The sequence below is a fragment of the Crocuta crocuta genome, unplaced genomic scaffold, assembly GCF_008692635.1.
Source record: "Crocuta crocuta isolate KB4526 unplaced genomic scaffold, BGI_CrCroc_1.0 scaffold551, whole genome shotgun sequence".
NCBI classification, from domain to species: Eukaryota; Metazoa; Chordata; class Mammalia; order Carnivora; family Hyaenidae; genus Crocuta; species Crocuta crocuta.
Window position 1 is genome coordinate 1,724,520 of NW_027530969.1, and position 26,541 is coordinate 1,751,060.

At 36.9% G+C, this 26,541-nt stretch overlaps 1 protein-coding gene across 2 annotated transcripts in view; it reads right to left on the reverse strand.

Annotated features, from left to right (window-relative positions):
- The window catches only part of KIF13B (kinesin family member 13B), a 210,292-nt gene that overhangs the window by 97,212 nt on the left and 86,539 nt on the right, over positions 1 to 26,541 (reverse strand). For both annotated transcript variants that reach the window (XM_077769703.1, XM_077769702.1), the window contains exons 7-13: positions 25,970 to 26,057; positions 22,606 to 22,740; positions 20,531 to 20,643; positions 19,228 to 19,339; positions 10,875 to 11,087; positions 9,339 to 9,449; positions 6,143 to 6,277 (exon numbers count right to left, since the gene is read on the reverse strand). In XM_077769703.1, coding sequence (XP_077625829.1) covers positions 6,143 to 6,277; positions 9,339 to 9,449; positions 10,875 to 11,087; positions 19,228 to 19,339; positions 20,531 to 20,643; positions 22,606 to 22,740; positions 25,970 to 26,057 — 907 coding nt within the window. The remainder of the gene's footprint in view (positions 1 to 6,142; positions 6,278 to 9,338; positions 9,450 to 10,874; positions 11,088 to 19,227; positions 19,340 to 20,530; positions 20,644 to 22,605; positions 22,741 to 25,969; positions 26,058 to 26,541) is intronic.

Below are 26,541 nucleotides of genomic sequence, written 5' to 3' on the forward strand. Positions count from 1 at the left end.
CTCAAAATGGACAAAGGACCTGAATGTGAGACAGGAAACCATCAAAACCCTAGAGGAGAAATTAGGAAACAACCTCCTCGACCTCAACCACAGCAATTTCTTACTTGACACATCCCCAAAGGCAAGGGAATCAAGAGTAAAAATGAACTATTGGGGCCTCATCAAGATTGAAAAAGTTTCACCAACAGACAACAGCGGCTTTTCCCTTCTTTGAATCCTGATTACACTTAGAGAAGATATTACATTTCACTATCAGTTGCACAAATGTTGCTTTTTTCCTTTATTTAGACAGCAGTCTTTACAGAACTCCTGCATCTTCTACAACAATAAGCACAGTACAAGATACATGGTATATGCTAAGTAACTATTGATAGACTGAATTAAAAATTATTGGAGACAAGATATTAATACAAACATGCAAAGGTCTAATCCAAATTCTAGAAGGAAAACTTCATTTTTTCAACAAATGTTATACTAAGCACCTATTATGAGCTGGATACTGAGTCAAAAGAGACAAAGTCCCAATTATGGTGCTTACAATCTCAACGACAATTTAAATCTCTCAGTTGAGGTTATAATCTATTCTGATTTGGATGATGATTCACTGTAATCTCAAACGTTGTACTCTAACAGCTCAATCTGCCAAAGCCTTACTGTTTGAAGTTTAAGCAAGTTAGACAATAAGCTTTCTGATAAGTTCTTCCTATCATGCTGTAAGCACTGCAATAAAAATACTGATGAGAAAAAAAAAATAAACTTATCATAGGTTGGCACAGAAGTTTACCTATAAGTATCTAAGAGCTGTGAAAGTACAAGTAATCAAAACAAGATAAATTCATCAGAGTTGGCTTTTCAGTCTCTTTGTGATATATGGATATAATTCTTAAAGTAGACTAGTTTTAAGGAAAACTTAGCAAATATAAAATACTATATATAAAAATCTCAGAAATAATCAAAGGCTAGAAATGGTTTTTAACCTTTCTTCATCCGTTTAAATTTAATTTCACTGGAGATGATTAGTTAACTATTCTATGAATTTACTGTACCTTGCTTCCTTTATAAATCAACTATTTATGTAGCTCTTTTGAGAATCTCCTTTGACCAACTAAGTCCTAACAGAAAGAACGACAGAGATAGAGGAGGAAAGAGGAAGGCGAGAAAGGAAGATGAAGAGAGACAGGATTTGTCCACTAGTGACATATTTCACAGGGAAGCTTTTCCCAGCCGGCAAGAAGAAAAGTAGCATATGAATAAAGGCTGTGAGGTCCCTCAGTCTTACCAGTATTCTCAAATAATTTCTGAAGGAAAAGGCAAGTAAGTACCAGGGGCACTAAGCAGAAAAGTACCTGTTATGCTTCACATATCTAAATAATCAAAATCCTTTAATAAAGAAGTCATGCTAGCTTAACAGAACCTGGACTCTGAAGATAGCTTTTCTGGAATGGAGGTGAAAAGGGTAGGTATGGTATCTTCCCATCTTTTACCAATTCAAACCCTACGCTACACGAGCCAAACCGCTGCCAACCAAAGAACTCCACTGTGCCATGACTGTGTCTTCTTCATCTTGTGGTCCTTGGGGCCCAACCCACAGCTTCCCAAACACTGAATAGCTGATGCTTCTGTCATTCTTATCATCTCAATTGGTGACTGTGAATATGGCAAAGAGGAAAACAGGCAGTTTACCTTCAATGGGAGCTATACTGTAGGATAGATGTGTTTTAAAGCCACTGCCAAACTGGGGCGCCTGTGTGACTCAGTCAGTTAAGTGACTGACTTCAGTTCAATCATGATTTCACAGTTCATGAGTTCAAGCCCCATGTCCAGCTCTCTGCTGTCAGCACAGAGCTTGCTTCAGATCCTCTGTCTCGCTCTCTCTCTCTCTGCCCCTACCCCGTACCCCACTAGGATGTGCTCTCCCTCTCTGTCTCAAAAATAAATAAAAACATTTAAAGTTGCTGCTGAATCACTGGTACAAATCCTTATCAAGTATATATGTATAATTTGCCCCAAATCCTTCAGAATCAACCTTGTTTCCAGGGCCACTAATAGCTGAATTGTGCAAAGAGCAAACCCAGAACTGCATAAGCAAATAGCCCTTCTGAGAGATCTGGCAGATGATTCAAAGGCATGATGAGAATCAATCCTACTGTGATCCCATTTCTGTAATTTAAAAATATGTAACAGTATAAGTCTATAGACATACATATAGGAATAGAACCAGCAGATACAGATAAAACTATTAAATGTTAACTGTGGTCATCTCTGCGTGCTGGAATTTGGGCATGAAACTCCCCTCTTTTTCTAATATGTGTTTATAAAACTCTTAAGAAAACAAAGTGTATTACTAGCATCGTGTTTTAAAGGTGAGAGAAGCAGCTCTTCCCTTGAGAAGCTTGGCTGGCTTTGGTATAGATGTCCAAGACTGTCTTAGAATCATAAGCAGCCCTTGCTTTGTACGAGAGCACAGGACTGTAAATATAACTTTGCAAGGAGATCTTCATAATCAATGGGGACACAAATTATTCTGTGACTTTTTAAAATGACAGTAAAAACATTAAGAATTCTCTTACTGTTACAACGTATAGGGTAATCAAAAAACAGTAAAACTAATATTTACTTAGTAGACTGTAATTTAGACTATTAGAAACACTGAAATTGAAAGCATTTTACTTCTGGGGCACCTGGGTAGCTCAGTTGGTTAAGCCTCAGACTCTTGATCTCAGCTCAGAGATCTTTAAGACTAATCTCTTTAATCTTTAAGATTTATTATTCATTTTGAGAGAGAGAGAGAAAGACCATGAGCAATGCAGGGGAAGAGAGAGAGGGAAAAAAAGAGTGAATCCCAAGCCGACTCTGTGCTGTCATCATGAAGCCTGTGCAGGGCTTGATCTCACACCCATGAGGTCATGACGTGAGCTGAAATCAAGAGTCAGATGCTAAACGACTGAGCCATCCAGATGCCCCATCCCAGCTCAGGTCTTGATCTCAGGGTCATGAGTTCAAGCCCCGCTTTGGGCTCCATACTGGGCATGAAGCCTATTTAAAATCAAAAAACATTTCTTTGTTAAAAGTTTATCAAGAGTAGTTTGAACAGTACTTGCCTTCTTTCACTACATAATTTACTAACATGGAGGGAGCATATTTTCAATATTTTCTGTGCCTTGGCAAACTGTGATACTCCTTTCTAAGCTTCTACCATTTTAACCGCTGTGCTCTAGATGCTGTGAAATATCTCCAAGAGTTCGTTTAGTGTGAAGTGTTCTCTGGTGTCACTCCCTTTGAGCCATCTTCATCTTTCTTATCACACTTTCATTATTTACACTGATAAGTTCACCTTCACGACATCTCCCTGGCTGCATGTGTAAAATCCCACAAACGGCAGTGGCGTCAGCATCATCTAACTAGACTGTGGTAACTGAAATTTGTGTATGTTGGAACCATGCCATGTAAGGACTGCCCACACATGCAAATTAGATGCAAAATTATCTTGTGAGTTATGTTCCATCTATGGTTTGGCCACCATACCTTGCCTCTATGAGCTCCAGACAAAACAAATATACAGAGGATTCTGTTCTGGAAGAGAATTATACCATTTGGATCTAGAAAGAATGTTAGAGATAATTTGATCCAGGGTCCTCCTTTTATAGATGGGGTGCTGAAAATCACCCAGAGATATGAAGTCATCTGTCCAGCATCTAAATTGAGTTCAGAATTTGAAGGCAAGAAAAAAAAATAATGCTCAGCCTCCAAATTCCTCCATCCCACATCATGGTATCACTTTACTGAAGCAAAAAACTGTTCTTGGATTGAGATCATCCTTTTGAATGTGCTTGGTCATGAATATACTTTTGTCATGGGGTTAGCCTGGGTAGTGAAGAAATCAGCACTGCCTTAGACTCTGCCAAAACAGGGTTGACCACACAGTCTGAAACAGAATCCCGACACCTCCACACAAGATGACCAGAAATATTTTGACTACTGTCCAAAAGTCTTTAAATAGTTCCTTTGTTTAATTTTTTAGTTAAAGAACAGATATGATTCAGGTTTTTTTTTTCTAGTTGGGCGTATGTGTTTGTGTGTTTGAATCTGAACTTCATCACATCAGAAAGAAAAAGAATTCATAGTTCTGAGAAATAAAAAGGGCAGAAGATTTGCATCCTATTCTGTCTTGCAACTCCCCTAAAGCTTTTATGAATACTTATAGCTGAAACCGTAACAGAAAATGCTGCCAACATCATTAAGAAACACAGTAACTGATGTGATCACTTATTTTTTTTTTGCAATAGACAAGGATAACATACATAAGGCACCACGCAGAGTATCAAGTAAGAAGATGGTATGAGGAATATACTCTATTTGTATAGTGCTTCTGTTTACAAAGTGCTTATAGATATCAAATCTCATTTAATCCTCACAGGGCTCCCATGAGGAGGGATGAATAGGATGAATCTGCAGACTGGGGGGACAAAGGACTTGTGATCATACACCTGTTAAGCAGCGTACCAGACTAAAAATGCGGCTCATCTCCCTACGACTCCCATGCTGCTCCCACTTGAGCACAGTAGCTGAGAGCGCACATACACTGTATGTATCAAAAATATGACATAATTCACAGCATAACATGGTATCAGATACACAGTAATAAAGGGGCTTTATCAAAATAACACAAACCAATTATTCCCCAGGATATCTTTAATAAAACCTGGTAAACTAGACAACACATCATGAATTCTTCAGTCTCTTTAGAAATGAAACCACACAATTTTCTAATTTTAAAGCAATTTCCAACTTTACCAGCTCATTATCTTTACTTTCCTAATCACCTCAGTTAAACCTACATATACAGTGTCTATATTGTAAGGGTAGAAGAGATTTCTTCCCAGTATGTATTAACCACATGTCAGAATCATACAGTCCAGGGGCGCCTGGGTGGCTCAGTCGGTTAAGTGTCTGACTTTGGCTCAGGTCATGATCTCACAGTTCATGGGGTCGAGCCCCACATCAGGCTCTGTGCTGACAGCTAGCTCGGAGCCTGGAGCCTGCTTGGGATTCTGTGTCTCCCTCTCTCTCTGACCCTACCCTGCTCACGCTGTCTCTCCCTCTCAGAAATAAATAAAAAACATTAAAAAATTAAAAAAAACAAAAACAAAAACAGAATCATACAGTCCATTACCTAATTCATTTATGCCCTGGGCTTGACAAGGTGATTTTGGTGATCTCCTCATAATTTAGGTAGTGTCTCAGGATTCCTCCTTCTTCTAAAGTTGTCTCTTATCTTCCTGAATAAGTGCCACAATTTATAGATTTCAACGTACATTACTATTTGGGGGTTTTATTCTGTTTTACACTCTGACCCTCTCACTCTCTAAGTGATCTATTTTTATTTCAGGAGTCAATAATCCAAATTTTTAAATTTTCCTAAATTACTAGACTAGAAACAAATTTCATAGTAAGTGGCCCTACACCATAACTTTCTTTAAACATTTCCTCTTGTAATCTGGTCACCACTCAGAAAAGGGTATGCTTCGTATAAATGACAAAAACTTTAGTCTATTAATAAATTGTTTAGTTCTAAAGGTCATTCTTCAAGCATTAAAGTTATCCACTTAACTAGGGGTGCCTGGATGGTTCAGTCGGTTAAGCGTCCGACTTTGGCTCAGGTCATGATCTCACAGTTAGTGGGTTCCAGCCCCGCGTCAGGCTCTGCGCTGACAGCTAGCTCAGAGCCTGAAGCCTGTCTTCGGATTCTGTGACTCCCTCTCTCTCTGACCCTCCCCTGCTCACACTGTCTCTCTCTCTCTCTCACATATAAATAAAACATTAAAAAAAATTTTAAAGTTATCTACTTAACTAACTGGCATAAATCACAGTCAATCCTAGTAGCTAAGCTACTTAATTTCTTGGAAATAACATCAGAATATTAGTTTTTATATTACTAGGTTGAGTTACATGGCTTGAGGACAAAAATGGGAGACTAATCCCAGAAACTCAAGATTTTCCTATACTCTAGCTTATTCAAATAAAAACAATGTGCTAATTTATTATTTTTGAATAAGCAGGTTTCTCCAAGTTAAAAAAAAAAATGCCATGAGATATTGTTCTATATCACGGCAGGAAATAGCAGCTAAATTTGTTACTTCACCTTTAAATAGTAAACCAGAAGTTCATTCAGAGCAGGATCAGCATTCAGATTAACAAGGAAGCATTTGTCATCCCCAACTTTAATCCCAGAAGACTGAAGAGATATTCCAAGACTCTCAAGTTGCTTCTGTCTCTCCTGTAAATGTATCAGAGAAGAATTAATTCCACAGCTATTGACACAGCAAGATATAAAGGATCTTACATTGGAATAATCATTAATAATTTTATAATTTAAATATGTTATTTTAGGACATAGTATTATAGATTACTGCATTATTTTTTCTTTCCAAATTATACAATGTTTTAATTTTGTTAATTAAAACTTTATTTTGAAAAATAAAGCCATTACCAATAGCAACCAAGTATACTACTGAATTCTCAATGTTCATTTTTAAAAAAAAAATCTAACATCTTGAAGTTGTGTTTCTCACTTAATTCTGTACNAACATATGATATTTGTCCTAAAAGGCCAAATTTTCAATACACTCCTTGCTTGATACCCTCAGTGATTCCCCAGCCAAGGGCCAAACTCCCTCAACAAAGTCCACAAGGCCCTTCAAGCTGGCCTATTTCCTCTCCATCCTCATGTCTTATCATTCCTACTCTCAAAGCTTGTGCTATAGTTATATGGAATTCATCCAGGTTCCTGAAAGTGTCAAGAATGCTCTCTTTTGTGTAAGAGATTTTACACCTGTTTCTTCTATCTGAAGTATACTTGTACTCATAATTGGTAACTCAGACTTGTTTACTTGACCATTTCTCTATGAGGGCACGGATCCTATCTATCCACTGTGAATTCCTGGCACAAGGCATAACACACAGAGAGCATGCAAAACATCAGGCTTGTGAATTTATCAAAATAAAACTTGTAGGGGCGCACAGGTGGTTCAGTCAGTTAAGCATTCAACTCCTGATTTCAGCTCCGGTCATGATCTCACAGTGGTGAGATAGAGCCCCACTGTGTGTCAGGCTCTGCACTGGGTGTGGAGCCTGCTTAAGATTCATATTCATTCTCATTTTCATTTTCTCTCTCTCTCTACCCTCCTCCTCTGCTTGAGTACGTGCTAAATAAATAAATGACTAAAACTTGCACATGCATTCAAGTACTACTTTCATTAAGAATATGGGCCTTTCTTTTTCATGTCTACTTATCTCTGAAACCACACAATATATGCATTAGGGGGGTACGCATAACTCCTGCAAACAATGCTCTATGATTAAGGTATATGAATTGGGGCAGAGTAGGGTGTCTTTGACTATATATAAATAACAAGTAGTAATGAGTCACAGCCGCCAAAAGCCTTTGATTCTGAGGAAAGACAAGCTAAGTCATTTAAGAGGGGCCACACAGTAAGTTTTTACAATTAAATTACAGCCTGAAGAATTTGCTATTTTTAGGGATACCATCCCAATGTTATCTAACCATGGACCATTCTTCTTCCCAGAAGACTTATTAACAATTTGTGGATATACTGCCAGAAATACAACTTGTGATATGCTAGTCTCTTCTCGAAAAAAGGTCAACGACCAACAGACCAGGTCTTTTCCCATGAGAGAGGAGTTAGCAAGCTCAGCACTGCTGAAGCCTGGGGGCTTGCAAAGATAAGGTGCTAAATGAGGTGTGGGATAAAATCAGGCACAGTCCTCAAAAGGGACATGTGACAGAGGCAGAGAACAGTTAGGTAAGAAAAGATGCTAACGATAAGATTCACCAGCACTTGTGCTGCAATTTCACTTAGCTCTAGCCCGACCCTGTCTTGTAGCAGCAAAGCAACTCAAATACAATAGCACTTCATAGTCAACGTTTACTTTTGGAGTAGTTCAAAAAGGCTCACACAAATTAGTTCTAAACTGGATAATTATTAGAATGACTTATAACTTATGAAAACAAGAAGTGAAATATGTAATGAGAAACTGAGTTCATACACTGGAATATTCTCTTCTCTGTAATTTGAAGGATATGTATTATAATAACCCAGGATAGGGATGCAGATAAAACAAGATCGATCACATGGTGATCTTTAATGAAACTGGGTGATGGTATATGTAGATCCATTATACTCTTGTTTTTATCTACTTTGAAAATGATTATAATAAAAAATATTTAAAGTTTGTCTGCACTAATATAAATGTAACATCTACTTTATGCTACATGATAGTAGTACCATCCTATAATATCTGATGTATAGATTGATTCTGGGCAGCACATTTAAAGATGAAACTTGCTGGGTGACAAAAGAAATAGCAAGTTATACATATTTACTAAACAAGAAGGAGCTGAAAACACTTTAGAAAAGAAGGGGAAGAGGAGGAGGTTACCTTAAATATCTGGGTAATAACTGTCCCTGTCTTATAGGGCTGCTGGGGGGATGAAATAAAATACTGTATTTAAAAGTGCTTAGCATAGAGCCCAACACAGTGTATGCAACAAATATTTGCTATCATTATTACTCTCAGTTACTGCATATATGTGGGACACTCATTCTCTTAGTTTTGGAAGAATAAACTAAGGACAATGAGCAGAAATGAAAGAATGAAAGATTTCAAATAATTAGGTACTACTAGAGTTGTCAGAGCTGTCCAGTCATGGAAAGACTGCCCAATGGGGATACTGAACCCCACACTGTATTTCCAAAAGTAAAGGCTGAACATCCATCTAACAGGAAAGCCATTGAGTAAGTCTTTTACTAAGTAGACAACTAGACATTTAGGATTCTTTCCAAATGCTAATGTTCTTACCCTAAAATTTCACAACTCTACTTGCATTAAGTATGAGAGATAGTCACCTCAGATTTAGGTATTTCATATTTTACTGAGTTCTCATAATGAAGCCAGAGGCTTATAGCCTAATATCTACCACTAATAATTTTGTAGTTTGGGTAAGTTCCTTAGGTCTGCAAAGCACTTAATAGAATTGGGTGTTCAGAGTCAGAGGCTACAAAGTAGTTATTTCATTTAAAAAATTTTTATGACCCTAAAAAAGATTTCTTACATAATGAACAATAAATTGTAATTTGTCTTCTTTATCCTTCAAATTAACTTTGTAAGGCACTTACTCTTCAATCTAAGTTCTTATTAGTGATGCTAGATTTGCCATTTCAAAGCTAAAAAAATTTAAAAAGGAACTCAAATGCCATCTGAGTTGCAATCCACAAACTGCCCAGAGCTTTCTCTATCTTTAATCAGAAAGCACAAACCTGTGCAATCTCTTCGGTTTTCCTTAATTTCTCTTCCCAGGTGACAGTCATTTCCTGGATCAGCTTCTCTGATTCTTCTAGCCGGTCTTTTAGCTCTGGAGATTTCATTGCCTATAAGCAAAATGTTTATTTCATGAAATGTCTGTACCATGCCCTGAAGAAAGCATTAACTAAATCTAGAAGGATAAAAATAACAATCTGCCTCGTCTAAGCTCTACAATTCACCAAGGTCTCTGATCTACTTTAGACCTAACAATGAACGCCATTGACAAGCATACAGACGGTATATACCCCACAAGCTCATTCAGTCATCCAAGGTGGGTTTGAAAGGAAGACTTAACTGCTTCCTTTTCCTCCAACCAATGGTCACTGTGAAGATCTAGCTTCACAGAAAGTTCAAGCTCTCAAGGGCTTAATTTTAAATCCCAATAGGTCATATATCAAGACTCATAAACAGGATTCATTCTGGTCTCTACTTATGACCTCAGGTATTGATTCAGGTATGCACAGACGAAATCTGTACATGTTACAAACTGAACGGCGTTATTAATACCAGGAAGACAGAACAAAATTTCAAAGAATCTTGATAAACTGTAAAATTATTCCTATGAAAACAGGATAAGTTTCAACAGGCAAAATATAACCAAGATAATGTTGTGACCATGTATTTTACCAATTTACTACCAGAAAACAGGTTATAAGAAAAGAAAGGGCTAATGTCCCAACTCCAGGAAAGAGCCGCATAGTGCTGGGAAATTGTGGAAAGAAATACTAATAAAGTAGAGATCCTGAATCTGTTATTTTAGTTCACTTTTGAAAAGAGGATGGGAAGGGAAGGGGAGGGGAGGGGAGGGGAGGGGAAGGGAGGAAAGAAAAAAAAAGAAAAGAGGGTGAGCATTTGGTTGTAGGTTAGAACTGTGTAGGTTTCAAATTCAATAATGGAATGTAAATACCATACATTATAGAATGTACATAGGGTAGTGGAAATAGAGCACTTCTAAACAGGTGGGTATTTCTGCTATACAATACTTTGTCTACAAACATAATTAAGCCACAGGGGGAAACGAGATTATCAAGAAGTGGAAGATGTCTTTAAGATTTACATTATGACTTCAATTCGTGAACAAATGATACAGCAAAAATCTGCTTTTGTTCTCTTCCAGTTAGTCTATGCACACTCTCCACCATTTTCTGCACTAAAATTATATACATTTTGTTTCAAGCGTCTCTCTCTCCCTTTCTCTCTTATTCTATTATACCTCTTCTTTCTTGTCTGATGCCTGTACTTTGGAAAGGAACATTTTCTCAATTCCCTATATTCTCCCCTTCTGTACAATCCTTTCATACCTGTAAAAAAAAATCTCTAAATTTCAACTCTGATGATCTGTCTTCATTTATTATTCACCTCAAATTTCTCTTACTATAGGAAACTCAAAAATTTTAAGCGGAGTACTTATCACTTACACCTAAGGGGAAGAAAATTCGAGTTCTAGCTTTTCCTAGACCCATAATGTGTGGCTTGGCTGTGCCTTATACCTCTGCTTTGGTTAGCTGTTCTCGGAGCTTTTCTACTTCTTCCCGGAGATCCCGGATAATTCGTGCATTAGGATCCTCATTCACCACAGCATGGTTCACGATGTGCTTGGCGCGATCTGCATACCGCAGAGTTGAAAGGGTTTCATCATAGTTATCGGCAGCTGGACTGACAGTGGCCACCATGGCTGTCTTGCTGTTACCCCCAAGACTGTCCTAGATGAAGAATGAAATTGAGTAGGATTTTTATTTTATTATTTTTTAATGTTTATTTTTGAGAGAGAAAGACAGAGACATAGCCCGAGCCAGGGAGGGGCAGAAAGAGAGGGAGACACAGAATCTGAAGCAGGCTCCAGGCTCTGAGCTGTCAGCACAGAGCCTGATGCAGGGCTTGAACCCATGAACCATGAGATCATGACCTAAGCTGAAGTTGGACACTTAACAGACTGAGCCACCCAGGCACCCCTGAAATTGAGTAGGATTTTCAAGTTGGAGAAAGCTGAAGTCAGAAAGGGTAAGAGAACACATATTTAAGGACAAAACTAGGACTGAAATACAGATATACTGAACTCCAGTCCCATGCTCTTTCTTCTCTGCCAAGCTACTTTTCTGCAGGAGGGAGATCTGGTTATTAAGAAAGGACAAGGAAATACAAAAAAGCCTCCATTTATTTCAGTTTAAGAACATTTGGTTCTAAGCTAATTTCTCCTCTTTTAACAGGCAAGATGACGTCGTAAGTCAGCAGACTACTCAAATAAAAAACAATGATTTCTTAAATGTCTAAGAATCTTCCTTAAAGAATTGAACAATCGTAATGCTATTTGTTATTTGATCAAAGAGTGATTATCTACAATCTAGCGCATGATACCATGTACTTGGAGTCTATGTGAAGCCCAAATAATGGCTCAGAAAGTGTTGCTGTTTCAAGCTATCAGTCATCTTGTAATTTTTTTCAAGAATTTTTCAAGAATTCTAGGTAGAATTATAGTCTTATAAAACAAAAGATATGTTGGAGGTACCTGATTCTAGTCTCTCCAACAGCACTTCAAAAACTACTAAAACAGGCTTTACTTTCTGCATGACCACTTCTCCAGTTCAGACAAGGGTGCTGAAGAAAAGATACTCTCTTCATTATACTAAAACTGATCACTATGGGGAAATGGGCCTTAGAACAGGCTCCAACAAATTCAAAAAATTTTCATTTGAGGATATTAAAAAACAACTACAAAGAACTCAGAGTTACAAAACTAGAAATGAAGTCACCCGGACTCCACTTCACCACCCAAGGGCTGTATGTCACCCGCCTGTGGCAGGCAGCATCTACAACAGCCCCCCATGATCCTCACCTCCTGGTATTCATACCTCCGTACCATCTCCCTCCCTTGAGTATAGGCAGGACTTCTGATTTATCTCTAAGGAACAGAATACAGCAGAAGTGATGGCATGTCACTTTTGCGGTTAGAGTATAAAAAGACTATGGCTTCTGTTGTGGGTGTTTTCTCTCACTCTTGGGAAACCACTGTCATGAGGTAAGGTGGCCCTATGAAGAGACCTCAAGAGTGAATATGGAAAGAGATCTCCTGGAGCCTGTCAACAACCACTTAGGTGAGTAGATCCAATCCTAGGTCAAACCTTGCAATGACTGCCCCAGAGGGCATTTTGATTGCAGCCATGTAAGAGACCCCAGCCAGAACCACTTGGTTAGACCACACCCAGAATCCTGACCCACAGAAACTATGAGATAATAAATGGTTGTTGTTTTTAGCTATTAAGTTTTAGAGGTAATCTGTTACATAGCAATAGCCAACTAATAATGCACTAATATACTATCCCAAGATGAAAGGAACAACCTCAAAAAAGAGACATGATATCTGCTTTCAGCAATAGGATATCACTGAATTATGGATTTTCAAAATAGAATACTCAATTAGGCCAATATGGGAAATCAAAGGTCATAAAAAAGCCAATTTTTTTACCTTTGAATATGAAAGGTTTTTCCAATATCAATATATCTAAAATTTGTTTGTACAATCTGTGATTTATACCATCCTTGTACAAATTTTACTTAGTCCTCGGCCTTTTGTGAATTGGATTATTTTACTGAAAAAAAAAAAAAAAGAAAAAAAGCCCAGAGGTTTGTTCTGACAAAGGAGGTCAAATACTCTGCCTGAAGATCCAGAACTAGTAAACTGAACAATATTCAAATCCAGTTGTATTCTGCCTTCAAGTCCAATATGATTTCACTCCCCCACAGCCACCTACAATAATGCAGAAACAAAGTACCACTTGGCAACAGAGCAAGAGCTCAGACCTGAGGAGCAGGTAAGGTGACTGGATAGCTTTCCGAGTTATTTTGTTCTAGTGCCAGAGTAAAAATAATTCCCTAGGTACTACTAACATTTCAATACAATCACAGACCATGGTCTGTTTATTCATCCAATACTGAAAATTAGGTTTCCCACAGAAAACACAGTTTAATGAGGTCTTTGAAGGAAATACACTCTCATGCATGAAAAGAAGGGAAACATAAGTAATCAGGGCTCTAGAAAGCAGAAGCGACTTCCGCCAAGTCTATGTGATCCCTTGCTTTCCTCTTCACTTCTAGACACTGATCTCACACTGTTGGTGCCCAGCTTTGGCAACAACCAGAAGAATGCCAAGACGCATATGAATGAAATTCCAATGTTATATATAAAGAGCACATGAATTACATCTCAGATTTCAATTTGGTTCACCAGCAGCACCATGGTGGAGTGCTGACCTTCAAGAACTACAGCATTCTGTTAGCCCACATGAACAGCAAATGCTATTGGGTAAAAGGGGATTTGTAACAATAACTACCAAAGGGAAAAAGCATGCGTATTGTGCTTCAATTTGTGCTGAGAAAAGGAAACCTGGCAAATGACAAATACTTGATATTTTAAAAGCCCTTGTGCATGAGTAACAATATGCTTATATTCAAAAATGGCCTCATGCCATTAGCGAAAAGGAACCAGCAACAAAAGAACTGGCACTCATTCAAGGAGAAAGTATAAAGCTTCTTGTTACTCTTTAATTGTTTAATTAGGCAAATCAGACAAGCTTTGTTTCAAATGTGGCAACTGCAAATTAAATGGACACAGGTAAGAAATTGAATTTTGGAAGGCAGGATTTTTTAAAGCTGGAAGAACTCTTTGAAGTCATCTAATGAAATTACTTCATTTTACAGATGAAAAATTGAGACCCAGGAAGACTGGCGGACTTACCAAAGGTCATAATGCTGGTTCAGAGCAGAGCTGAAAAGTATTCACAGCCTTTACCATTTGGGGGGTAGGAAGCTGATGAGCAAACACGACATGGAAAACAGACGACTAGCAGAAAGCCCAGTCTTGAAATGGTAGGGAAGACTTTCAGAGAAAGTGACATCTGAGACCTAAAGATGAATAAGCATAGTCCAAATAAAGGTTTGTGGTGAGAGCCAATGGAGGGGAGACTGTAGAGAGGAGGAAGAATGTTCCAAACACAGTAAGAGTAATGTCCTAGAAGTAAGAGGACTCATCACTTAGCTAGAACTGATCATATTAAGAGCAAGAAGAACAATAAGAGGTAGTGAGGAATCAGATTACTAAAGGCCTAATAAGTCACAAGTCATTGAAGAATATGGACTTTATCATAAGGGCCTCTAAGAGAATTATTGAAGAGACTGAAGTTTAAGATGAGTATTAATTTTAAGATAGTACAACCTTACTATAAAGAAGGAATAGATCATCAAGGGAGATGTTTCAATCATCCAGACAAGAGATGAAAGTCACCTTCATTGGGTAAGTGGCAGGAAGAAGGAAGAAGACGGATGTAGTCAAAAGATAGTCATTATTTGAGCATTTATTACCAGAAATTATTTGATGTTAAGAGACTCATATTTAGAAGGTTACACAGAGAAGTAAATGCAAAAGCACTTTTAAAAGAAATTGCAAATCTTATAAAGGCTTAGCAATTCTTTGAGTTCAATGATAGTTACGTTAGAGAATACTAGAATCATACAAAGTCGAACAAGGATCAGGGAGAGTTAGACTAATTTAGAATTAAAGAAGGAGAGAGCAAAAGGGACATAAAAGCTACTTCAAAGGAGACTAATTTATGCATCAATGGATTCCAAGAGGCCTTTGGGAAAACTGTCTAAACACTGGAATTTGCAAAAATGCTCCTCTTGTGATCTTGCTGCAAAAGTTACCCATGGCAAAGAATGTCATATGGTTTTTAAGTAAAAAATATGACAAAAGTCAAGAAAATTTCATTTTTTAGCCTAAGAATTGACACACAGAAGTTACAATTACAACTTAATTTTATTTAATGGAAGATAAAGTAAATTTTTAAAAATATTTAGTTTTGCTCTTCAAGTATTTTCATGAGTTTCTATTAGCATGTGGTAAAAGTAAAGTGTTCCTCCTTCTAATGAAAAGTAACCTTGACAAGATGTACATTATATGACCCAGGCAAGAGAAGATGGGCAGTGAAGTCAGTCCTGGATTCCAATCTTATTTCTGCGACAACTGTCCCATTATAACACAGGAACATTACCATTTGCTTTCAGAGAAGTAAATGGGATCATGTATATGAAGTACTTTGAATGGCAATTGATTCTCCTGGCCTCCAACCTATGGTTGACACTCAATAATTACGTCAGCCATTTTAATTCTGTGAATTAATTTAATAAAAGATATGTCCTAGTGTTTGTTTAAATGGACTGGGATAGTAACACTGAAACAATAGGACAATGAATATCATGTCTTTTAAATCAGGTACATCCAGGGAATAATCATGAATGATCAGGAAATGTTTCTGTGGGAAAGTCTGAGGAAGAAATGAGTATCTTATCAAAATGTCTCCTGGAAATTAAACACATGAGATTTCAAGGTTAATTACTGATGCATGTAGACCAGCACAATTAATGTTTTGTAATACCCTTTAAATTCAAGACCTATCTACAAGTGGTTTTTAATTATCAAATTTTGTTTGTTTATTCTTTTGTTTTAAATTTCTAATTTTTTTGCATTTTGGCCAGTGGAAGTAATCTACCTGATTTTTTATACTATGGCCAGTTTTACTTAATGAAGCATGCTCAAATGATGTGCATAGTTTTAGAAAATAAAGCTGAATACCACTAGCCTTTTGAGAGAGTAGAAAATAGGAGAAAACCCAACTTCCTTTACAAACATGTGGTGGACTAAGTCAAAAGTTGTGTCACCTTGGAAGAACAAATATTGTTAAAATGTCCATACTACCCAAAGCAATCTACACATTTAATACAGTCCCTACCAAGAGTATTTTTCACAGAACTATAACAAAGAATCCTAAAATTTGTATGGAACCACAAAGACCCTGAATAGTCATAGCAATTTTGAAAAACAATTCCAAATTTCAAGTTATATTACATGGCTGTAGAAATCAAAACGGAATGATACTGACACAAAAACAGAAACATAGATCAATGGAGCAGTCTAGAAAACCCAAAAATTAACCCATAATTACATAGTCAATTAATCTTCAACAAAGCACGAAAGAATATCCAATGGGAAAAAGAAAGTCTCTTCAACAAATGGTATCAGCTACATGCAAAAAAATGAAACTGGACCACTTTCTTACACCACCCACAAAAATAAATTCAAAATGGATTAAAGACACCTTTAATTGAGGTGAAACCATAAAAAGTCCTAGAAAGGGGACACCTGGGTGGCTCAGTCGGTTAAGTGTCTGACTTCAGCTCAGGTCATAATCTCATGGTTTATGGGCTTAAGCCCTGCATTGGACTCTGTCCTGACAGCTTGGAGCCTGAAGCCTGCTTTGGATTCTGTGTCTCCCTCTCTCTCTCTCTGCCCTCCCCCCCTTCAAAATAAATAAATATTTTTAAAAAAATTTTTAATCCTAGAAGAGAGCATAGAAATGTCTGTGACATCAGCTGTAGCAACATCTTTCTACATACATCTCCTGAGGCAAGGGAAATAAAAGCAAAAATAAACTATTAGGACCACTTCAAAATAAAAAGCTTCTCCACAGTGAAGGAAACAATCAACAAAACTGAAAGGCAATCTATTGAATGGGAGAAGATATTTGCAAATGACTTATCTGATAAAGGGTTAGTATCCAAAATATATAAAGAACTTACGCAAATCAACACCAAAATAAATAAATAATCCAATTAGAAAGTGGACAGAAGACATGAACATTTTTCCAAAGACATCCAGATGCCCAACAGACACATGAAAAGATGCTCAACATCATTCATTATCAGAAAAGTGCAAATTAAAATTACAATGAGATATCACCTCATACTTGTCAGAATGGCTAAAAATCAAAAACACAAGAAACAGTAAGTGTTGGCGAGGATGTGGAGAAAAACGAGCCCTCTTACATTGTTGGTGAAATATAAAATGATGCAGATACTCTGGAAATAGTATGGAGGTTCCTCAAAAAGTTAAAAATAGAAGTACCCTAAAATCTAGTAATCACACTGCTGGATATTTACCCAAAGAATAAAAAAACACAAATCCAAAGGGATACATGCATCCCAGCATTTATAACAGCATTATTTACAACAGCCGAATTACAGAAGCAGCCCAAGTATCCATCGACTGATGAATTGATAAAGAAGTGGTATATATACATATATATACACACCACTAGTGTGTATATGTGTGTGTGTGTGTGTGTGTATACACAAAATGGAATGGGTGGAATATTATTCAGTCATGAAAAAGAATACTATCTTGCCACTTGCAATTACTTGGATGGAGCTACAGACTATAATGCCAAGCAAAATAAGTTAGTCAGAGAAAGACAAATACATATGATCTCACTCATATGTGGAATGTAAGAAAACAAACAAGCAAAGGGAACAAAAAAAAGGAGAAAGGAAGACAAACCAAGAAGCTGACTCTTGCCTATAGAGAACAAACTGATGGTTACAGGGGTGGGGAGGTGATTTATGGGATGGGGATAAAGACGTGCACTTGCTGTGATGAGCACTGGGTGATGTACGGAACTGGTGAATCACTATATTGTACACTGAAACTAATGTAATGTATGTTAACTACACTGGAATCAAAATAAAATTTAAAAACAGCTTAAAAAAAGGAGTTGTGTCCTATACTAAGTGATTGGTGTTTAACCCACCTTTACATTCTCAATCCCTAGCACAGTAGCAAAAAGTATTCAATAAATTCTTGACCTATCACAGAACTAAATAGGGCTCATAAAATTATTTCTTTATTTAAAAAAATGAAAATTAAAGGAGTATTAGGTAAAATATTTTGTTCCAGACTGGCAACTTTATACAGAGTTAAACTGTTGCTGTATTTTCAATCCTCTAGCTCCCTGTCCAATATCCAATTCACCATGTCTATCAGGACTACAGGGAGGGGTGCCTGGGTGGCTCAGTCAGTTAAACATCTGACTCTTGACTTTGGCTCAAGTCATGATCTCATGGTTCCTGAGACTGAGCCCCATGTCAGGCTCTGTACTGGAAGTGTACAGCCTGCTTGGGATTCTCTCTCTCCATCTCTCTGTGCGTCCTCCCGTTTTTTTTGTTTTTTTTTTTCTCTCTTTCTCTCTCAAAATAAATAAATACACTTTAAAAAAAAAAAAAAAGACTACAGGGAAACTTGAAGACTGGAAGAGACCTAGAAATAGCCTCTCTCTTCACCAAACTCCTTACATGTCTTTACTATCTCTCTTATGGAATCACTGATTCTTGTATAATATTTTGTGTACACATCTTATCTCCCTTACTAGATCCTGAGCCATAATAGGGTGAGGAGGGTCTTACATTTCTTTATGGTCTCCTCATAGCACTCCACAGTCTTTTTTCTTTCTCATATCCATCTCTCTCATACATACTAAATCAATTAACAAGTTAATGACTGTATGCTCTACTTTGTATCCTTAAACAACACCTTTAAGAGCAGAAAGTAAATTAAAATGATCGTGAGTGTCTTGATGTTAAACAGAAAACTTAGGTCCAAAATGTCAGTCAAACAAAAGGAGCCTGTGAGAAAGACAGAGTAGTCCAGCTGAGTCTACAAGACAGTGGAAACCCTTTCCTGTGACTCATGAAGCTGTCAGGTTAGCAGGAGGTCCTTCTGCTACACCCCAAAATCTCAGAGGCAATTGTGTGATTCAGTGTGACCTCAATCCCATTGTTTCCAGATTCTGGTGGATCAGGTGCTTAATCTACTGAAACTATGATTATCATGTAAGAGCCTAATGATTTTAAATTTGAACATTAGTAGAAGAAATAATAATCGGGAGGAATTAACAATCTACTCTTCCTTTCTACCAACCACTAAGAGTATGCCAGAAAGGATGGGGGTGGGGAGCTTACTTTGAGCAGCCAAGTGAGAACTGAGTCACGATATGGAACAAATTTATTCTTGTTTTTGCCAGCACTCTGATCTGCTAGAGCTGAGATAACCAGACCGAGGGTTGTGAGGGACCTGCATGGTGCAACAAACCGGAATAATCATAAAAAACCGAGTATATCAAATGTCACATTTTAGCACAAAAACTGAACATCAAGATGCCTTGTACCTGCATGAGAACAGAACTGTCATAGCATTTAGCTGCTCAGTTTAAAAACACAGGAACTCTAAAAGCTAATATTCTTCTAATACTACTGCAAGCAATAAAATTGCTTAGCTCAAATATTTTTTTTCATTTTTGTAAACAGCAATATGAGTTTTAAACTTTTAGGTTAAGATAAGATACAAACACCACATATCTTTAAGAAAGGAAGCCACAAACACAACAACTCATTAAAACTTAGGATAAGGCAAAAAACATATGTGAATATATCTATATATGTCATATATATCTATATACATATCACACACAGTATCATTTACATATATGTATATCACCATTCAATAATAAACTAATAGCACAGCATCTGGATGATGGTCTTCTATGATCTCCAGTTAGTGACTCATTGGGTGTCCTTCTGAATTCCTGCTTACCAGGAGCTAATAATTTAGCTTGAGGTAGAAGATATAACCATATGAAGGGATTGGTACACAAAATATTACATAATAAAACCCTAGCTTCTTGGTATAAATAAGCACCACAACAGTCATAAAAGGAAAAGCTCAGTGTGGCTAGTACACAGGTTGATGTCGGCTCAGACCATGATACCCAGGTTGAGATCAACATCTGGACTCTGACAGATGATTACTTGGTCCTTTTCCATAGCTTAGACCAGTGGTTCTCAGGTGGAGGGCTACTGTGCCCCAACAGAGGGCAGCTGGCAATTCCCAGAGATATGTTCGGGTTCTTAAAACTGAGGGTGGGAGAAGAGAGGTGGCAGGTACTACTGCCATCTAGTGGGTAAGGCCAGGGATGCTGCTAAACATCCTACAACACACAGGAACAGTCCCTGGGACAAAGAATCACCCCAAATCTCAGTAGGGCTGCTGTTGAGAAACCTCTGACTTGACTGTGCTCTTCAGCCTCATTAGATATCTCAACAAAACATAAAATATGTTTGGGCTCATTAAAAANTTTAAATCTCAATCATTTGTTCATTAGAGCCACAGTCATTCCAGAACTTTATTGTTTTAATAACCACAGAAGTCCCTCCACTTGGGTCTTAAATCAGTAAAATAATAAAAGTAAGCTTCTGGAAAACTTACTTGTTGATGTTGCTCCCCTCCTTCAACCTGTCCCCTGCAGCTCCAGTTTTCGTTGCTCGCTCACTGCCAGCTAAGTCAACCAAGCTCAGTTTGCCCACTTTCTCTCCAGACGTCTAGAAAGTAAGTCAACAAATACTGATAAACAGTTAAAGAACACAGAAAGTGCTACATCTCTACCAAATGAATGTATTATCTAAATTCTTTATTAAAACATTTATTAGCTATTATTTCAAAGTTAATCTCGTGCTGACACAAAACAGTGTAAGAGAACTGTCCAGTCTATAGTAGATAGAAACACACAAAATTAGACATGGCTCTGTTATTCAGACAAGAGTGAAAGCTCTGTCAGAAAAATATTGCCCCCCAAATGGGATATTTGAAGGGAGCCCAACAGAAATTTTTCACATAAAGGCAGTTTTAAAACATAAATTTTAATATGACATAAAATTGTTTAAATTTCACAAATATTTACCAATAATCCCGAGGGAAAATACTTGCAATTCTTGTTGATACAAAAAAAATTACTATTTCATATAACAGAATCTCTCAAAAACTCAACACTTGTTTAAATTTTTCATATTATTTATATATAATAATTCCCTTATTTCATAGTTTCAGGTGTCAAATTTACATTTTTCTCTAGTTATTATACATATACACATGTTAATATTTTCCTTTACCAAAAATGTTCCATAATATAATCACACACATAACAGACAGTTTATAGTTTAGCAGCAATATAAGAAATGTGGGAAAGCAATGCCCAAATCATGGTTCACAGACTGGATCATTTCTTAAAACTTTTCCTTAATATACACATTTATATTTATTTCCATAAATAAACATGTTGCTAACTAAAGGATATTCATCTTCCCAAGTCAAAAGTGCTTTTGGTTTTTAAAAAAAAGTCATCAGTATGTTTTTTTGTTTTATGCTGAAAAGGAAATAGAAAACAAAGAACTTTTTGTTGTTACACTAATCTTGCTGTGATGGAAAAAAAAAAGAAAAATATGCTTTCAGCACATGAACATCTTACCAAAATATCGCGTTTTTGCCAGCATGATTATTTTAGCTTCTGGCATTTGAAACTGATTTTCTGGGGAGTAGGCATCATGATAAAATACACAAATATTCACATAAAAAGTAAGTGGGAAAACAAGAGAAGGTTTCAGCATGGTGGCAGCTTATACATCTCTGGCTCTGTTTACTCTTGACAAGTTTCAAAACCAAATACTCAAAATATTACTCTACAAATCTGGTAATTTTATAGTACAATTTCCCCAGTATATTTTATTCCTTCTAATACTTAGCTGTTTAGCAGGAGGGAACATTTCAAAAAAAATCTCTACTAAATTAGTTAGAGTTAACATTAGCTTCTGCAGTCAGCTATTAAAGTTTAAAGCTCAAAAAAGTGCTGCGGCACAGACTGTGAACCATCAGCGTGTTTAACTTCTGTTCCATGTTCCTTTAGTTGGACAGGATGGGGCTATAAACTAAACTTTTCAGATGCCCTTGCGGCCAGGGTTCAGGATGTGAGTTAGGTTCTGTCAAGCAGATATACGTGCTTCAGATTTGGAAGGCAGAAGTAAAGGAGAGGTCACCCCCCTGGCCTGTTTTGGCTTTTTTCTGCTGGTGAGCAGGATCACAGAAATATGAGGTTTTCTACAAGTTTCTCCAGCTTCTGGGTCGCTAACAGGGAGCTTCAGTTTCATTAACTCCTATGGCCTAGATCACAGCTACTGAGCATGCCTGGATCTCACAGCCCTGGTGGTAGCCTCAGAGGTAGTCCCATCCTTGATGGGTGAGATCTGTGTGATTATTCCTAGAGATTCACTCTAGAGCCCAGTCCTCCTCAGGTGTTCTAACAACGCTGTAATCACCCAGTTTCCGCCATTAAATTCCTTTCTGTTAACCTACAATGGCTTCTGTTTCTTGCTGACTCCTAATTTATACTCATGTCTGGCTAGGATTCTAAGTCATCTAATGCCTGAAGGGAATGGAAAGAGATAAATCATTATCTACTTTAAAAATATTAAACAAACAAACAAAAAACAGTCAGGCATCTGAATACCTACCCCAGACTTCACATCATATAAAGTATGGGTAAGGGTGATTTTGAAGACTGCATGGGATCGACTGCTCTCCTCATTCATGTTGGTGGCAGCAACTGTACGAGACTTGTTACCCTCAGACATCAAAGACTCAATATCCTAAGTGGAAACAAGTCATAGATACACATTTCATTGTCAAATAAACATCAGAACTCTGCTATCCTATGAAATGCATTATAAGTATCATTACTCAGACAACCACATTTGGAGTTTACAGTCTACACTTTGTTTTTCAGTGAATCTGAAGACCCACAGAGTACAATAGCCAATGCTGTCTCTGAGAACTCAAATAAAACACACTTATTTTCTGTAGATGCCAAATAAAGTAGCAGCTTTGAGAATTAGGAAAGTTTAGAAGCCACATGTGGAGACCCACAAGATGGACAAACATACCAGGCCAACCTTCATCTAACTAGAAATTTCAAAAAATTTTGTTTCTTTAATGACAGAAGCAATAGAAGACAACTGTTCAATTAGATTATATGAATAAGCAACAAACAAAAATAATTGTAAACCCTTCACACAGGCATAGCACTGTGTCACCATGTTGGTGTGTATTATACCAGACCTGTTTCTGAAAACTGAGAACAGCAAGAAACGAATGTTCTGCACAGAGTTACTACTTCATTGCCATTACTGCTAAAAAGGAGACTGCAATATGCACTTGAAAGATTATAGGATGGGATCTTTATTTTTTTTAATGTTACAAGCTCTAAAAATAGTTAATTAACTAAATTGAATTTTAGTTTCATAAGTAACAATACAGAGCTATATCATCTACCTTATAAGAATTTTAATGAGGAAGAAGATGGTTTGTATGAAAGAGTTGAATAGTTGCCTCCTCTTACCCCATCTCCTTTCCTTTCTAGTAAAGGAACCCAAACTTCAGCTGAGCACCTTGCAGTGGAACTAAAAGACTACATTTCCCAGATGCCCTTGCAGCTCAGTCTGGCCAAAGGACTAAGTTTAAGCAAATGAGATGTAAAGTTGTCTGGGAATTCTCCTTAAAGGGAGTAGGCATGCTATCACATCTTGGTTCTAAGAGCTAAGATTTTAAACTATGAGAATAAGGGCATTACTACAGGGCTGGCTCTATGTGGAGAGCTGGAAGGAATCTAGGTCCTGGAACTCCTAATCTTTGGAGCCACTATCTCAGTCTCTCACCATTCATTTATTTATTCACTTAAATATATATTGAAGTCATCTATTAGATGCTAGGTGCATTTTGAATACTGAGAATAAACAGTGAACAAAAAAGATAACAATTCACGTTCCAAAGAACTTAAATCCTATTATATTTTCTTGTTACTTGCAGCCAACAAAACCTTAACTGACACACACATATATATATATATATATATAAAAACTTTGAAAATCACAATTTTCTATTTTGCCATATCAATGAAAAATAATAATGTTTAAGGCAAATTTCTATATGACAAATAAAAAGGCTCAAAGTAGAAACATTAACTATAAAGGAAGTTTAAGTTAAGCACCAAAATGGAAAATTCAACACAAAAAGTAAAATTCAAATTTTTTAGATCCATTTTAGATCTATTAAATCTGACAATCCTGAGACTTAATGTAAAAGTTTCAGCCTATTGAGCCTACACTTATTTATTGGCCTCTAATTTGGTGTCTCATGCATAAACTCTGTATTGAACCCTGTAATTTTTTTTTTTTTTTTTGAGAGAGAGGGAGGGAGCATGCAAGCAGGGAGGGGCAGAAAGAGAGGGGGACAGAGAATCTGAAGTAGACTCTGCACTGACAGGCTGACAGCAGCAAGCCTGCTGTGGGGCTCAAACTCACAAACTGTGAGATCATGACCTGAGCCAAAGTCAGAAGCTCAACCAACTGAGCCACCCAGGCACCAGGAGCCTTTAAATTTTTTTAACAAGCAAAATGTCTCTTTATACTTTCCAATCTCCTCTGAGCATTCAAAAATATCTTGATCTCTCTCCAATGTCATATAAATAAGTCCTCAAATAATCTTTATTAAAATAACAATACCTACTAACATTAATATAATACCCTAGGGCTCTCAAAGACTTTTCACATGCATTATCTCATTGATCTCCTCCAGGAAGCCTTCCTAGACTCCACCCTCCCCAGACACCTACATATTAAGTATCCCTCTCCTCCAAACTACCAATCCTAAACAAGAATTTCTCATTGCTCTTAAAGTCATGTTGTTTCAGAATACCTTTATAATAACATCTACAGGGGCACCTGGGTGGCTCAGTGGGTTAAGCGACCGACTTCAGCTCAGGTCATGATCTTATGGTTTGAGTTCAAGCACCACGTCAGGCTCTGCACTGACAGCTCAGAGCCCAGAGCCTGCTTCAGATTCTGTGTCTCCCTCACTCTCTGCCCCTTCCCTGCTCATGCTCTGTCTCTTTCTGTCTCTCAAAAACAAATAAATCGTTAAAAAAAAAAATTTATAATAACATGTACAAACATCTTGAGGGGATGGACCATTTCATTCATTTTTTATATCCACAGCACCTAGCACAATGTCTGGCACATGATCAGTGTTTAATAGATGTTAACCAAATGAAGTACCTAATATCTACTAAATGAAGTATCATGGACCAAATGACAGAATTGGTTAAAGAACAAAACAAATGGACCTACCTCATAACATAGTCAAGACAAGAAAACTAATTTCCATTTTAAAAATTGGGACAAAGAGGCATTTAGTGAGGTAGATGACTCAGAGTCATACAAGAATCACACAATAGGATTAAGTATCACCAGACCAACATTCTGTGACTCTTAATCCAAGGTACATGATACCACAGCATCTCATTCCACCCTCATTTCCCCAATGCGCAAAGCCTGATGGATCCCCACAAAGCAGAATTGTGAAGTTTGAAAACGAAGAGAATAAAAGGCCAATAAGTGTTCATCTCAAATTAGAAACAAACTTTGAATTCCAACTACCCAATTAATATATTTTATTTCATTCAATCAATGAAACTATAAGTGACTTCACTATCTTATGTACTGCTAGGGAAGAAAAATGCTACATTTATAATTTTAAGATGTAACTATAAGGAATATCACAATTTTAGAGCTCATAAATATAAAAAGTATGTATCTCATAACAGATAAACAGGTATGATTTGCAAATGTGTACAACCTTCTCTCAAAATTAAACTGTCCTAATAGCAATACATAGCTTTTCAAGACAGACATTGCAAAAAGTAGCCTTTAAGTAATGCTACCTGTAATTTTTTTAATTTTGAAAAAAAATCATCATCACAATTTAAACAAGAAATAATTTGCTACAGTGAATGTAAGCAGTTTACATAAAGGATGTTATTACCTTGTAGCTTGTGACAGCCAGTTTGGAAAGTCCATCAACATAGGGTCCCAACACACTGTGCTCTCTGACTTTTAATGTTTGACGACTTCTGTTCATTAAAAAGAAAGAATTTTAAAACAATAACATGTTTTTAAAAGGACTCAATCATCCTCCATAAAAATATACACTGAATTCAACAAAGATCCCAGGTAAAAAGAACCAACTAACTTGATTCAAGAAGAATACAAACCAAAATTTAAAATCTTGACTGGTAAGAAAAATTTCATAATGTGGTAAAATATCACATCACTCAAAAGGGTACACTGTGGGATGTCTATTTCCTACCACAAAGAATGCAGAGTCAAATAAATACAAACAATCTACTTGTCATTTCACAGAATTTGGTACAAAGAACAGAACTCAATAAATGTTAACTGTGCAAGAAAGCTCAGACCAATCTCAGTCATGAATAAAAACAAACAAAACAATACACTGAATTTAATCATGATTTTAAAATGTAACATTAGGCTGATCCCAGGGCTACTAGGTTGTTTTAACACTGGAAAAAGACTCATACCCACTATCACACTAGA